Raw genomic sequence first — 13,881 nt, forward strand, 5'->3', positions numbered from 1 at the left:
TGTGTGCTTTACAAACAAGCTTCAATGCCCCTTCCATGAATCTATATGGTACATTGCAATGAGCACAAATTTTAAAAGTTGCAAATGAAAACCTCATGCATAGACATTTTCTAAATATATTTCCCATATACAACAGTGATTTGACTCCCACAACCACCTCAACACTAAAAACTCATAACCCATATTTCCTCCCCCAGCCCCAGAAACCATCCTATAAAATGAAAAGAGAACCTAATATCTTTCTCATCCCCACTTTTTATCTGCCTCAAATAAGTTTGGATGCCAAAAGTAGAAAATTCCATAGGGTAGAAATATATTTATAGGGCATTGCTAATAAGGGACAAAATGCAACATAAGAACACGGGTACTTATATGAAAGATGTGCATTAGATCTGTTAGTCAAAAATGGTGAGCCACCGAAAAGCTTCAAGCCACCAAAGTTGACAAAAATGCAGACAATCCTCAAATCACGGAATTCGGTGAATGACAGGGGAGAAGAAAAAATTGTACGTGGGCCCCACCGGCGGGCCCCACCAGTATTAAAATATTAGTGCATAGTGTCTTTCCAAACACTATAAATAGGTCCCCAATCTCTTAAGGAAAACTCATCCCAGAAACAACTCCTCTTATAGAAGAACAAGAGAGAGAAAAGAGAGGCTTAGAGAAAAGTCTTTGTGAGAAAATTGTGAGCAATTTTCAGAGTGGGATTGAGTTGTGAGAAAAATTGAGAGTGTTGTAAAATTTCTCCCAAATAGTGAAAGATCTGCAGCAGCCCGTGGACGTAGGCAATTTTGTGCCGAACCACGTAAATCTTGCGTGTCCCCCAATTTTGCGCAATTTATTTTTCGCTCTCTCTCAAATCTGGCAATATGGGAATCCGGGTAATTTCCCAACAACTGGTATCAGAGCTCTGGTTGTGACGTCTGTCAAATTTCTGCAAGGTTACTATTCACGTGAATAGTACATTTCGTGAATAGTGTAATTTTGCCGGCGGTACCGACTTGTCGGCAGAGGTATCTTAATACAAGGTGGTTCGCAGAAATTGTCAGAAACGATCCAGAGGAAGTCAGATTCGAGTGGGAGCGATGGCTGCAGACGAAGGGAAGGTAAAAATTGAGAAGTTCGATGGTGCGGACTTCGGCTTTTGGAAGATGCAGATCGAAGACTATCTGTACCAGAAGAAGCTGTATCAACCTCTCTCGGGAAAGAAGCCAGATGATATGAAGGATGAAGAGTGGGCTCTCCTCGACAGACAAGCCCTTGGAGTTATCCGATTGACGCTATCCCGCAACGTTGCCTTCAACATAGCAAAGGAAAAGACCACGGCGGGTCTTATGGCGGCTCTCTGCAGCATGTACGAGAAGCCCTCTGCCTCAAACAAAGTTCACTTGATGAGGCGGCTGTTCAATTTGCGAATGACGGAAGGCGCATCGACAGCTCAACATCTCAATGAACTCAACATAGTCACAACCCAGTTGAGTTCAGTCATTCCACCCCATGCCGAGAAATCATGGAGAACTACGTCAGCGGTGATTTCGGAAAGGTACATCTAGCAGATGATGAAACCTTGAAGATTGTTGGCAAGGGAGACATTCGATTAAAATTGCCAAACCAGACTACATGGAAGCTGCAAGGAGTAAGACATATTCCTGGTCTTAGAAGGAATTTGATCTCTGTGGGACAGCTTGATGGAGAGGGTTATTGTACAACCTTCTCGGGTCATGAATGGAAGATTACCAAAGGAGCACTCGTCATTGCTCGAGGTAAGAAAAGTGGTACTCTCTATATAACCTCTAACTTAGAGAATATCATTGCAGTAACAGATGCAGATGAAAAATCAAACCTATGGCACCAAAGGCTTGGCCATATGAGCGAGAAAGGGATGAAGACACTTCTGTCAAAAGGGAAGCTGCCGGATCTGAAGAATGTAGATGTCGATCTATGCGAAGATTGCATCTTTGGCAAACAGAAAAAAGTCAGTTTTGCAAAGATTGGCAAGACACCCAAGACAGAAAGGTTAGAATTAATTCATACCGATGTATGGGGACCATCTCCAGTTTCATCTCTTGCAGGCTCACTATACTATGTCACCTTCATTGATGATTCTACAAGGAAGGTGTGGGTTTATTTTCTGAAGAAGAAATCAGAAGTCTTTGATACCTTCAGAAAATGGAAGGCCATGGTGGAAAATGAAACTGGTTTGAAGATAAAGAAGTTGAGGTCAGACAATGGAGGAGAGTACAAAGACAGTAGATTCAAAGAGTTTTGTGCAAACAATGGGATCAAGATGGAGAAAACAGTTCCCATGACACCGCAGCAGAATGGCGTAGCGGAGCGCATGAACAGAACTTTGAATGAACGTGCCAGAAGCATGAGGTTACATGCCGGCTTGCCCAAGTTCCTATGGGCTGAAGCTATCAATACCGCAGCCTACCTAATCAACCGTGGACCCTCAGTTCCCTTGGATGGTGGAATACCGGAAGAAGCTTGGAGCAGAAAAGAGGTAAACCTTTCACATTTAAGAATTTTTGGTTGTATCTCTTATGTACACATAGATTCTGCTGAAAGAAGTAAACTTGATGCCAAATCTAACAAATGTGTTTTTGTTGGTTATGGTGGTGATGAGTTTGGTTACCGATTTTGGGATTATGAAAATCGGAAGATCATCAGAAACAGAGATGTCATATTCAATGAGAATGTGATGTACAAAGACAGATCAACTGCAGAATCAAGTAGCTCCAGTACAAAAGCTGAAACAAAGGAATTTGCTGAATTTGAGGAGATTTCTGAAAAGGATGTTCAGACTAGCCCTGAAGCAGTTCAAGAAGAACCAAGCACGCCAGAAGTGAGACGCTCCTCCAGAATTCCTAAGCCAACCCAGCGTTATTCGCCTTCTTTGCACTACCTGTTGCTGACTGACAGTGGTGAACCGGAGTGTTATGACGAAACAATACAGATGAAAGATTCAGTCAAGTAGGAGTCTGTTATGCAAGATGAGATGGACTCGCTCATGTCAAATCAGACATGGGACTTAGCTGAATTACCACAAGGTAAGAAAGCTCTTCATAACAAATGGATTTACAGGATCAAAGAAGAACATGATGGGAACAAACGCTACAAGGCAAGGTTGGTTGTCAAAGGCTTTCAGCAAAAGGAAGGTATCGACTACAATGAAATTTTTTCTCCGGTTGTGAAACTAACTACAATCAGATTAGTGTTGAAAATTGTAGCTGCTGAGAATTTACATCTTGAGCAGTTAGATGTAAAAACAGCTTTCCTTCATGGTGATTTGGAGGAGGAGATCTATATGAAGCAACCAGAAGGCTTCATGAAGGCAGGCAAGGAAAATCTAGTATGCCGTTTGAAGAAGAGCTTGTATGGATTGAAACAAGCTCCCAGACAGTGGTACAAGAAGTTTGACAACTTCATGGGCAGCAACGGTTTCACTAGATGCCAAGCAGATCATTGTTGCTATATCAAGAGGTTTGACAATAGCTTCATTATTTTATTGTTATACGTTGATGACATGCTCGTTGCAGGATCAGATCTGCAAGAGATTATAAATTTGAAGCAGAAATTGTCAAAGCAGTTCGCGATGAAAGATCTTGGTGCTGCAAAGCAGATTCTTGGAATGAGGATCAAGAGAGACACGAAGTCTGGGATTTTGATGTTATCACAAGCTGAGTACATCAACAAAGTACTCTCCAGGTTCAACATGCAAGATGCAAAACCAGTGGGTACACCTTTAGGTGTTCATTTCAGACTCAAAGATCAGTCACCAAAGACAGGGAACGAGGCGTGCACACATGGGGCGAAGGTCCCGTACGGCCTTCAGCAATTGGAGAGTCATGATGTTATGCCATGGTCTGTACAAGACCGGATATTGTCAAGGCAGTGGGAGCTGTTAGGCTAAAGGTATATGAATGATCCGGGCAGGTACACTAGGGAAGCAGTCAAATGGATGCCTGCAGATATCTACGGGGAGATACAATACTAACAGGCTATGTAGATGCTGATCTAGCAGGAAATGTTGATATCAGAAAGAGCACTACAGGGTATGTATATACTCTAGGAGGTACTGCAGTGAGTTGGGCTTCTCAACTGCAGAAGATAGTTGCTCTCTCCACAACTGAAGCAGAATATGTCGCTGTTACAGAAGCCAGCAAGGAAATGGTGTGGCTTCAAAATTTCTTGGATGAATTAGGCAAGAAACAAGAAGACAATGTCTTATACTGCGACAGTCAAAGTGCTATTCATCTAGCGAAGAATCCGTCTTTTCATTCCAGAACGAAGCACATACAGATGCGGTATCATTTTATCCGGTCACTTCTGGAAGATGGAATTTTGAAGCTTGAAAAGATCAGTGGAGCTCAAAATCCGGCAGACATGCTGACAAAGACGGTGACTATTGACAAACTGAAGCTGTGTTCAGCTTCAGTTGGCCTGCAATAGTATAAAGACCGGGAAGAGCTGCTGCATAGATCGAGGTGTGAAGACAGATTAAAACCAGTCTTCAAGTGGGAGATTGTTAGTCAAAAATGGTGAGCCACCGAAAAGCTTCAAGCCACCAAAGTTGACAAAAATGCAGACAATCCTCAAATCACCGAATTCGGTGAATGACAGGGGAGAAGAAAAAATTGTACGTGGGCCCCACCGGCGGGCCCCACCAGTATTAAAATATTAGTGCATAGTGTCTTTCCAAACACTATAAATAGGTCCCCAATCTCTTAAGGAAAACTCATCCCAGAAACAACTCCTCTTATAGAAGAACAAGAGAGAGAAAAGAGAGGCTTAGAGAAAAGTCTTTGTGAGAAAATTGTGAGCAATTTTCAGAGTGGGATTGAGTTGTGAGAAAAATTGAGAGTGTTGTAAAATTTCTCCCAAATAGTGAAAGATCTGCAGCAGCCCGTGGACGTAGGCAATTTTGTGCCGAACCACGTAAATCTTGCGTGTCCCCCAATTTTGCGCAATTTATTTTTCGCTCTCTCTCAAATCTGGCAATATGGGAATCCGGGTAATTTCCCAACAAGATCTCCTGACGAGATCTATCCAGGAGGGGGGGGGTGTAGAATATTCATGTCATCAACGAGAAGAAGGGATAGAGCCTTTCATAATGCAAGGGAAAAGTGATATATATATACGATAGTAACTTATATATTATCGCACCATACGTCGAGTTAGTTGTGCATGACTTCAGAATATGACATAAATCTCCTATATATCTATCATTCATGTAAATAATATTTTTTTTACCTACAGGAAGAATTGGCAAAAAGGAAGTTGCATGCCATTTTATAAAGTGAAAGTCCTGTTAAGCTTTCGCTAGAATGATTCTGAATTTCAAAATTGTTTCAGGATGGTTCTAAAATTATGATTTTCATTTTTGTATATGAACCACAATTGGCTCATCAAAAGTGCATCAATCTCGAATATGAAATTATCTCTTGTTTTTAGTTGTTTCTTGTTGGTATACTGACTTTTTCTTTTACCTAATGTATTATGGCTTATAATGTCCTATTATGTATGCTAGCTGGGCTGCTTCCTGCTTTACAAATCCATAATTGCAAACAGGTAGTTCACATGTTCTTTGTCACTGAGGTCTTTCAAATATTGAATAAGGTAAGTGCACTCTCTGTCTTCGTATTTTTTTAGCTCTCATTCGATTCCTATTCCAATTCTTAACAAGTTCATTGTAATTAACATAACTTCATTCAAACTAATCAAGTATCTGATTCAATTAAATTGCTCTGGAAAAAAAATGTGATTATGTTAGTATTCAACATGTAAATGAAGGATATCTAATGGTTTATGCTTAGAAACATGTACCACTATAAACATATAAAGTAAATTATCATAATTCAACTATTATATATTTTATGAATAATGAGTAAACAAATAAACATGGTACACATATGCCTCGTCAGAAATTCTAATGTAATAATCCAATAAGGCCAATACCCCATGAGTAGACACATGTCAATCACCAAATTTGTGGGCTTGTGGTAAGCACAAGTCCCTTTTAGTTTGCAGTCAAGTGGTGCAATATTAAATCCTCATGAAGGAGGTCACGTTGAGCCTCAGTATAACTAATTCTTACACCTGTATTTATCATGAGATGCATGCACCAAGTACTCAGAGGATGCAAATAAAGTTTTCCCAGATATGCAAATATAATGTGTATCATACATCATGAATAATTATAATTAATTAGAAGTATAGGCTGTTTCTGTACATTCCATGCCTAAAGTTTAAAGAGACATTATACTTGTTTTTCGAATAGCATCAACTTCTCCTCAACTATAAGCTTTTCAAGAGAACATTTCAATGCATTTACCATGTAGCGTAGCATCACATGTACAAAAAATTTATAAACACAATTCTCTTCATGAGCTAGGAATTCTAGATGTAACATATGTATCAATTTCAAAGATTATAAACTGCAGGAAAGGGGATCGCTACTTACAGTCAGTTGTTCTTAAATAGGCAAAATGCAACCCTGGAATTCTGCTCTCAAATTCCTGCAAGTTTTTTCAACATATGATCATCTATTTACCTCAATATAGCATAACCAGGTCTAAGTATATTATTTTCCAACTCTAAATCCACAGGTTCTGTGGTGACAAATTTTTTTTTAAGTTTGGACTTCGTAGGTATTCTTTCTGATCCTGATCACTGCAAATGTCAGATGAAAAGAAATATTATTTTCTACTCATATTAGATTATATTTCTGACTTGTGTTACAGGCATTCACAGAAAGCTGAGAGGAAGAAGATTTAATCATTTATGTACTGGCTCCAAGTCCTTTGCCATTGTTGAAACAAAACCAATGAAAAAATGATATCCACATGCATATTATAGATTGTTTTTACATGTCACATATAAACTAACCCCGTTTTGATCAAGTAAGAATTGAAGAAATATTTATAGGATCAAGTATAGGTTGTTTTACATGTCGGAAAATGAACTAACCCCATTTCAATTAAGTCGACATCAAAGAAGTATGCCATACTGTCGGTGCTTCTAAAAATGATGTCATGTGACTAAGAAAATGATTACATGCAAATCCTTAACTGACTAATATAAAACTATCGGAAAGTAAATGCATAAATTATAAATAACGATAAGCATTAAAAACATGGAGAGTTTTCTTTTCAGTTATTTTTCTCCTGTTTTCTATTGTGAAGATAAGCTAAGCTACTTCCGGAAGGATTTGGACCCAAATCCAAGGTTTTAAATGTCGGATGTCGGGTTCATGTCGGATGGCTGAAATCCATGTCGGATAGCGGAAATCGGGGATATATCGGGGGACATTGACTAAATATCGGATTTCTATATCGGGTAGTGCGCATATGTATAATATCGTGTCCTAAATATAATCTAAGCATTCATAAATTCAATATAAGCATACTTTATAAAATTCTATAGACTAAACATATAAAAAAGTAAATAATATATGGATTTAGGTTCACAAATTCTTTCTATCGGGTTCATAAGAAAACCTTAAACATGAGAACGGGTCAAAAGAGTTTGAGTATTTATCACTAAACCCAAACCCCATAACAAAAAACAGATCTTAAAAAAAGTACCATATCGGTCGATTTTTCAAAGCTAAAAAATAGGCCGATATGCCCGATATGACCCTGATATTTCTGATTTGGTCCTGAAAACCGACATACAAGTTGAAAACGTTCATGTCGTGTCGGTCAAGCCCTCAAACCGATATGTCGGCCGACATGTCGGACATGTCGGGCGACATTTAAAACCTTGCCCAAATCACTCCCATTCAAATTCAATTGTATATCTATTCAACATTCATACGATAGTTCCATTTTGTTAATAGCTAATCTACATTGTCTAGAATGTCTACAAACAAAAAGATAACTAATTTAAATTATTTTTTGATCATGCATCAAGAGCCGCATATGAATGGCGTAAATAGCAAGTTAGTGAGTTTGAAAGTGAATGATGTTGTGACACCTAACTCAAATCTGCGTATAAGAATTTTTAAGTCTTTAGACCAAAACCAAGTATTTAGATTGAAAATTTTAAACCCTAAAGCGTATAACTGAGCAGAATATCATTTTTTACCATCTACTTTGTCCTCGATGCATGGACGAAAAGAATCTGAAGTGCTTTATTTTTAAAGTGAAAAATCTCAACCGCATAAACTACACTGATTTTTTGCCCAGGAGAATTCAAAAGGTTGCCTTGGAATTACATTAAACTAACATTCATGGGCAAAGATAGGTTTATGTACTGTAGGAGATTACTTAAAATTTCACCTTAGGCTTAGGCAGACTATGTATTAGTTTGTAATACGTCAGGAGTTCAGAATATAGGAGAAACAAAAGATGAAGTATAATTTCCCGTGTTAAGGTACAAAAGGTCAAAGTGATGTAAGAAGATGAAACAAAAAGTAAGGGTAGGGGTGATATCAACATGTGGCATACTAGCTCAGTTAGAAGAACAGTTGTGATCCTTGAAATCTCATGAGAATTGAACAAAACCACATGAGAATCAAAATAAGAAAAAAAAATGTAAGAGAGAAACCTTTAAGAGATTATTCATAGCCCCAGGTCAGATAAAAGCATCATGTGAACTCAAATTGGGACTAAAACAAGGATGCATAATGAGACGCAGAACTCTAAATCCTGGCAGATCAGATATCATGCAGCCAGTCTTCTACGACCAAAAACAGATTTGTAATGAAGTCTGACCCAAGGTATGCTTACAGAAGGTTTTCTGATGACCAGACAAAAGTAGTACAGTCTGATTAATTAATCATTCTAAATTATAGTTAGATATTATCGGCCATGTTGTCTATTTAGAGTAAACACATTTCGGAACACGTGAACTTCAAATACCTTAACGTTACATGTATGTAAAATCTGTTATCCAATATGAACTAGGGAGCCATTTTTTACAGTTCACTATGGTGAACTGAATCGATAACAATAAAGTTTTTTTTTAATAGGACTTTCAGATATCTCTTATAGTATCTCCTTAGTTCCCAATATTAGTCTCAGTCAGGCTTAAAAGTAAATCATACAATAACTGAAGGCAAGAAAAGCACAGAGCAAGTGCATGTTTAAGGACTCGGATTAAACCTTGTCTAGATTTCTCTCTCCCCTTCTCCACCTAAAGACAGCAAAGGAAGTACAGCATGTGCATTGTAAGATTCACGTTATAGACATCCACATAATGGCATAGATATCTGTATCAAAACTCTGGGAACATGAATAAAATTATCAGTAAGAGGCCAACGGAAGCAAACATGACCTCTTAACATTCCGGATTTCACTTTATATGTCATCAGAATTCATGGCTTTCCAAAATGAATCAAGGGAATGAATATCGATATCACTGACTTACCTCTTTCACTTAGAAATGGTGCAATGTCTCTCTTCTTACTTGCACAGTCCACCTCATTACTCCTCTGCTATCCAAAAAAGGACATTTGGAAGAACAAGTTGGCAACAGAAGTCCAGTCAGAGGCACCTTGATCAAGCTAAAATTATCTGCCACTGCAATCAGATAAGATTGCATTAGCCATTTGTAATAAGAGCTATTTGCAGATGACATTCAAATGCTGATTTGTTAGTACAATATTGGACTGTTGTGCTTCATCTATATCTATGAATGTGATTCCTATCAAAAGGAATCAGTAGTCAACGCACAAGAAGATTGAAATTTAGCTAGATGCATTTTACAATGTAGACATATTATAAGATTATGAGGTTTACCACTGTTTTAAAACTCTATCGGAAGATAACAGCAACCAAGTATTCCATTGTTTTCATAACAAAAATAATTTGCAGAACTTCCAATTTTAGCCAATACAACAAACATGGTGTCTTCCAGTTCAGTGGATAAAAAGACCAGAACCACAGAAGAACAGCGGCTGAATAGACACAAACAGGAAAGCAAATGAACAATTCTACATATACTGTGGAGGGACTACTATCAAGGGCAACTACAAAGTTAATCAAGGAAGGAACTTGGACATAATTAGTCCTATCAATGGTAATTATAAAGTTAGTCAAGAAAGGAACTAGGACATATTTGCTAACGCAGTTTGACACATGCCTCCACCAAAGATAATGACAGAATTTTTCTTCCCTAATTTGATATTAACCTTTCTCATTCTAGAATATACCAAGTTTATACCTTATTTTTGCCATCATATAAGTTGAAAAAGATTACATTGTAAGTTTACCTTTATAATATCATGGTCTCTCAAATCCATGTTGTAGGTAGAGAGCATTATCTCATGCACATTACAGCTCTAATATTATCATTTATGTACTCAAAAACACTGTTATTCATATCCTAGATATAACAAGATTTTCCTTGCACAGCGGTATCATGTCTATGTTATCCAAAGCTTGCATACATCTTACATCGTGCTTACTTACCCATCATCAACATACTCCATAGAAGTTAATTCCCTTAGAAGATCAATATTACCCTTACATCCTCCACAAAACGCCTGAACTAGAGCACCCCATCCCTCTCCATCCAACACCATCTTCCTCTTCTCCATCTCCTCCAAAACAAAACAAGCATCACTCACCCTCCCATCCTCACAAAGCCCCACAATCAAATCCCTAAAACTCTCCCCACGAGGGCAATGCCCACTTGAGAGCATCGCGTTCAAAACTCTCAACCCCATATCAAACCTCCGCGCCCGACAAAATCCATCTACCATCATCCTATACACCGCCGCTCTCACCTCAACCCCTTTCATCTGCATGTCCACAAACACCTTATATGCCTCATCAACCCTCCCTCTGCCACACAAATAATTGACCAAGATGCTATATATAACCCAATCTGGCTTCATCTTCCTCCTCTTCATCTCTGCCATCAACTCCCTCATCCCCTCAAAATCCCCTCTCCGTCCGCAATCACTCATCAAAACCCCATAATTTCTCACCTCAGTCTCGCACCCTTGATACTCCATATCAAACATCAATTTCCTCGCATCCCCGTACCTCCCCTCCGCGCACAGCCCCTCCATCAAAATCCCATACGTAACTGCATTCGGCTCAATCCCCTTCTGGGTCATCTCCTCCTTCAACCTCACCGCCTCACCCAACTCCCCGCTCCTACCCACAAACCCAATAAGCATATTATAACTCACAACCGAAGGCCGAACACCTCTCTTGCACATTTCATCAAACACCTGTCGTGCAAGGTCAAACCCATCTTTTTCCATCACCCCCTTGAGTAGTATATTATAAGAAACAACATTGGGTTTGATTTTTGTGTTAGAGAGGATCGACTGGGCTTCATCGACGAGCCCATTGTCAACGAGGGCGTTAAGGAGGAAATTGAGGGTCTGGGTTTTGGGGGAGGAGAGGGAGTTGAAGAGGGAAAGGGCTTCTTGAGGGAGGTGGGCGCGGCCGTAGTGGTGGAGGAGGCGAGTGAGGAGGTGCGGGCCGGAGAGGGGTGGACGCGCGTGGGCCCTAGCGAAGGAGAGGAGGGTGGACACGCTGGCGCGAATAGTGGGGCCCGGGCGGACGGCGGCTGGGAGGAGGGAGGAGACGGTGGGTAGGTGAGTGTCGGGGCGCGCCGCCGGAGAGGAGTATGGGAGAGGGCTGCGGCGTTGGGCGTCGGGGTGGATTTTGAGCTCATCGAGCGAAGGGATAGGCTCTCCGCAGGGGGCTTTATGGGTTTAGGTCCGGATTCGGGTCTGCGTTTGCTAACGGGTCTGCGGCGGAGTCCGGTCCGGATGTTACGAGCTCCGGCGAACATTTCGCTGGGGAACCGGTGGTAAAAGAAGCAGCTGTTTGTGAGTGAGGTAAAACGGGCTAGGCTCCGGTCGGCTCCTCCACATGGCTTTTTCCGATATCGGCTCTCTAATCTTTTCAGATTGTGAAATCAGTCCCTCAAATAACTAAAATTCCTTGCGGTCCAAATTTGACAAGTTATTTTCAAATTATTGAAATTCCTGTTAGATCCTACAATTCTCATGTTGTCACACGATTAATTCCTCTACATGTTACTTATATATACTCTTAATTTGAGGAATTAATTTCTAATAGTTATATTTAGATATTTGAATTAATTTCTAATAGTCATATTTAGATATTTATCCCACAAATCTTCAATAATTCCATTATTAGTTTGCTAAATCTTTCGAATTTGGTCTCAAATTGACAAGTTATTTTCAAATTTTGAAATTAGATCCTACAATTCTCATGTTGTCACACGTTAATTCCTCTACATGTTACTTATACTCTTAATTTGAGGAATTAATTTCTAATAGTTATATTTAGATATTTGAATTAATTTTTGTTGATGTACTAGTGATCACACAGTCAATTGGATCCAGTATAGGATCAATTTGTTCAGTATTGAAGATTGATGAGGGGATTGCCTCCTTCTCCGACTTTATGTCTGGTTCTTGAATTGGGGAAATGAGTTGTCTGCACATGTAAAAACTTGTAAGAGGATGACGATAGGTTCCCCCGTTGTACCTTCGACGATCAAGTTAGATGGTAAACTTGAGTGGAAGAAAAAGCAGAACTTAAGAGTTCTCCTCTTTTTTGGAATAGCCCTTTAAAAGGCGAATAGTACATGTATATGTATTGTAAGAGAATGGTAGATTGGACACTTTAGCCGAGTACCGAGAAGTGATGGCGATGTATGGGCTGGGGGCTACATCAGCACCCGCTTTACCGGTGTTGGCTGGCGACTGGAGGGAGGATCTCCTCAGTATTAAATGAGAAGACAGAGTGAGTATGAGTCGGTAGCTGCGTCAGCACCCACTTTACGAGTGTCAGTAGGTGGTTAGGGAAAAGATCACTTCAGCAATAGAGAGATCGTCTCAGCATCGAATGGAAAGTGATCGACGGCGTGGTAGAGCCCATGTGATATGACGAGTCATGAAGACTATCAGGGTTAGGGTCATGATGGGACCTATCCAATGTTGACCACGGTGCTGGCACATGGTCGGAGGGAGAAGTCTGAGGTAGATATTATCCTCCGGTTTTGTCGAGAAGTAACGCCCACCGAGTCGTCCTCGTAGGGCATTGAATAAAAGGTCGAGTGGGCTCCAGGTGAGTCGGCTTTGACAAGAGGGTCGACTGATCCTAACTCTTGAGTCGTCATGAAGAGTATTGACTTGATGAGTCGGTCAAGTGGGGATCTCCGCTGGGCTTGGGCTACCAAGCTGGTTGGGATCTTGCTTACAGAAATACACACGTCCGTTGTTTGGCAAGTTGTATTTTGGCGAATGGAAATACCATAACAGTTGGCCCATTTCGCTTGGAGTCGGCTTTAGCCGGGTCCGAATAAAATATGATAAAGAATCACTCTGGAATTGCTTCTCTGTGTTGCATAATCTCATAATGTTTGTTGGATGACTTAGTTTCCATGTGGACTGGTAGATTTAAGCATTAACCCGAGAGGACTCATCCTCTATAGAGATGAGACGTCTCGAACTTGAGTAAGTAAGCTTTCGAAGGATTAAATTTTTCTAAGTCTTAGGCTAATCTGATCAACTGCTCTTACTACTTAGTATCTAAGCAACTTGGATGAGTTGTCCGAGAGATATCCTTAAAGTCAACTTGTCGGTTGTGGCGGGTCGATTAGGGCCCTGTAGACTTTGCCTAGAGGACATTGTTTAGCGAACTTCCAGAGGCCTTTATTGGGCCAACGAAACATCACTGCTGAGGATGACGTAATGATGTTGTCAGAGTAACCACGTCTTTCCGATTTTCGAGCAAAGAGGTATGGAGTAAATATGAACGTCGCTTCTAGTTTCGAACTAACCGTTTGAGATTTCGAAGTGAATCTCGCACGTTTATTTCGAAATGAGACAATTGTTCTAATTAATTCTCGTGCCCCTTTGGGATACTATAAATAGTTCGTTGG

At 40.0% G+C, this 13,881-nt stretch overlaps 1 protein-coding gene across 1 annotated transcript in view; it reads right to left on the minus strand.

Annotated features, from left to right (window-relative positions):
* LOC109847158 (pentatricopeptide repeat-containing protein At1g07740, mitochondrial-like) overlaps positions 1-11,637 on the minus strand; it is a 28,842-nt gene extending 17,205 nt beyond the window's left edge. Inside the window, exons 1-5 of the mRNA XM_020416402.1 lie at positions 11,549-11,637; positions 10,416-11,468; positions 9,373-9,524; positions 9,108-9,227; positions 6,464-6,518 (exon numbers count right to left, since the gene is read on the minus strand). Coding sequence (XP_020271991.1) covers positions 9,515-9,524; positions 10,416-11,468; positions 11,549-11,637 — 1,152 coding nt within the window. The 3' untranslated portion in view covers positions 6,464-6,518; positions 9,108-9,227; positions 9,373-9,514. The remainder of the gene's footprint in view (positions 1-6,463; positions 6,519-9,107; positions 9,228-9,372; positions 9,525-10,415; positions 11,469-11,548) is intronic.

The sequence above is a fragment of the Asparagus officinalis genome, chromosome 7 (assembly GCF_001876935.1).
Source record: "Asparagus officinalis chromosome 7, Aspof.V1, whole genome shotgun sequence".
Taxonomy (NCBI): Eukaryota; Viridiplantae; Streptophyta; class Magnoliopsida; order Asparagales; family Asparagaceae; genus Asparagus; species Asparagus officinalis.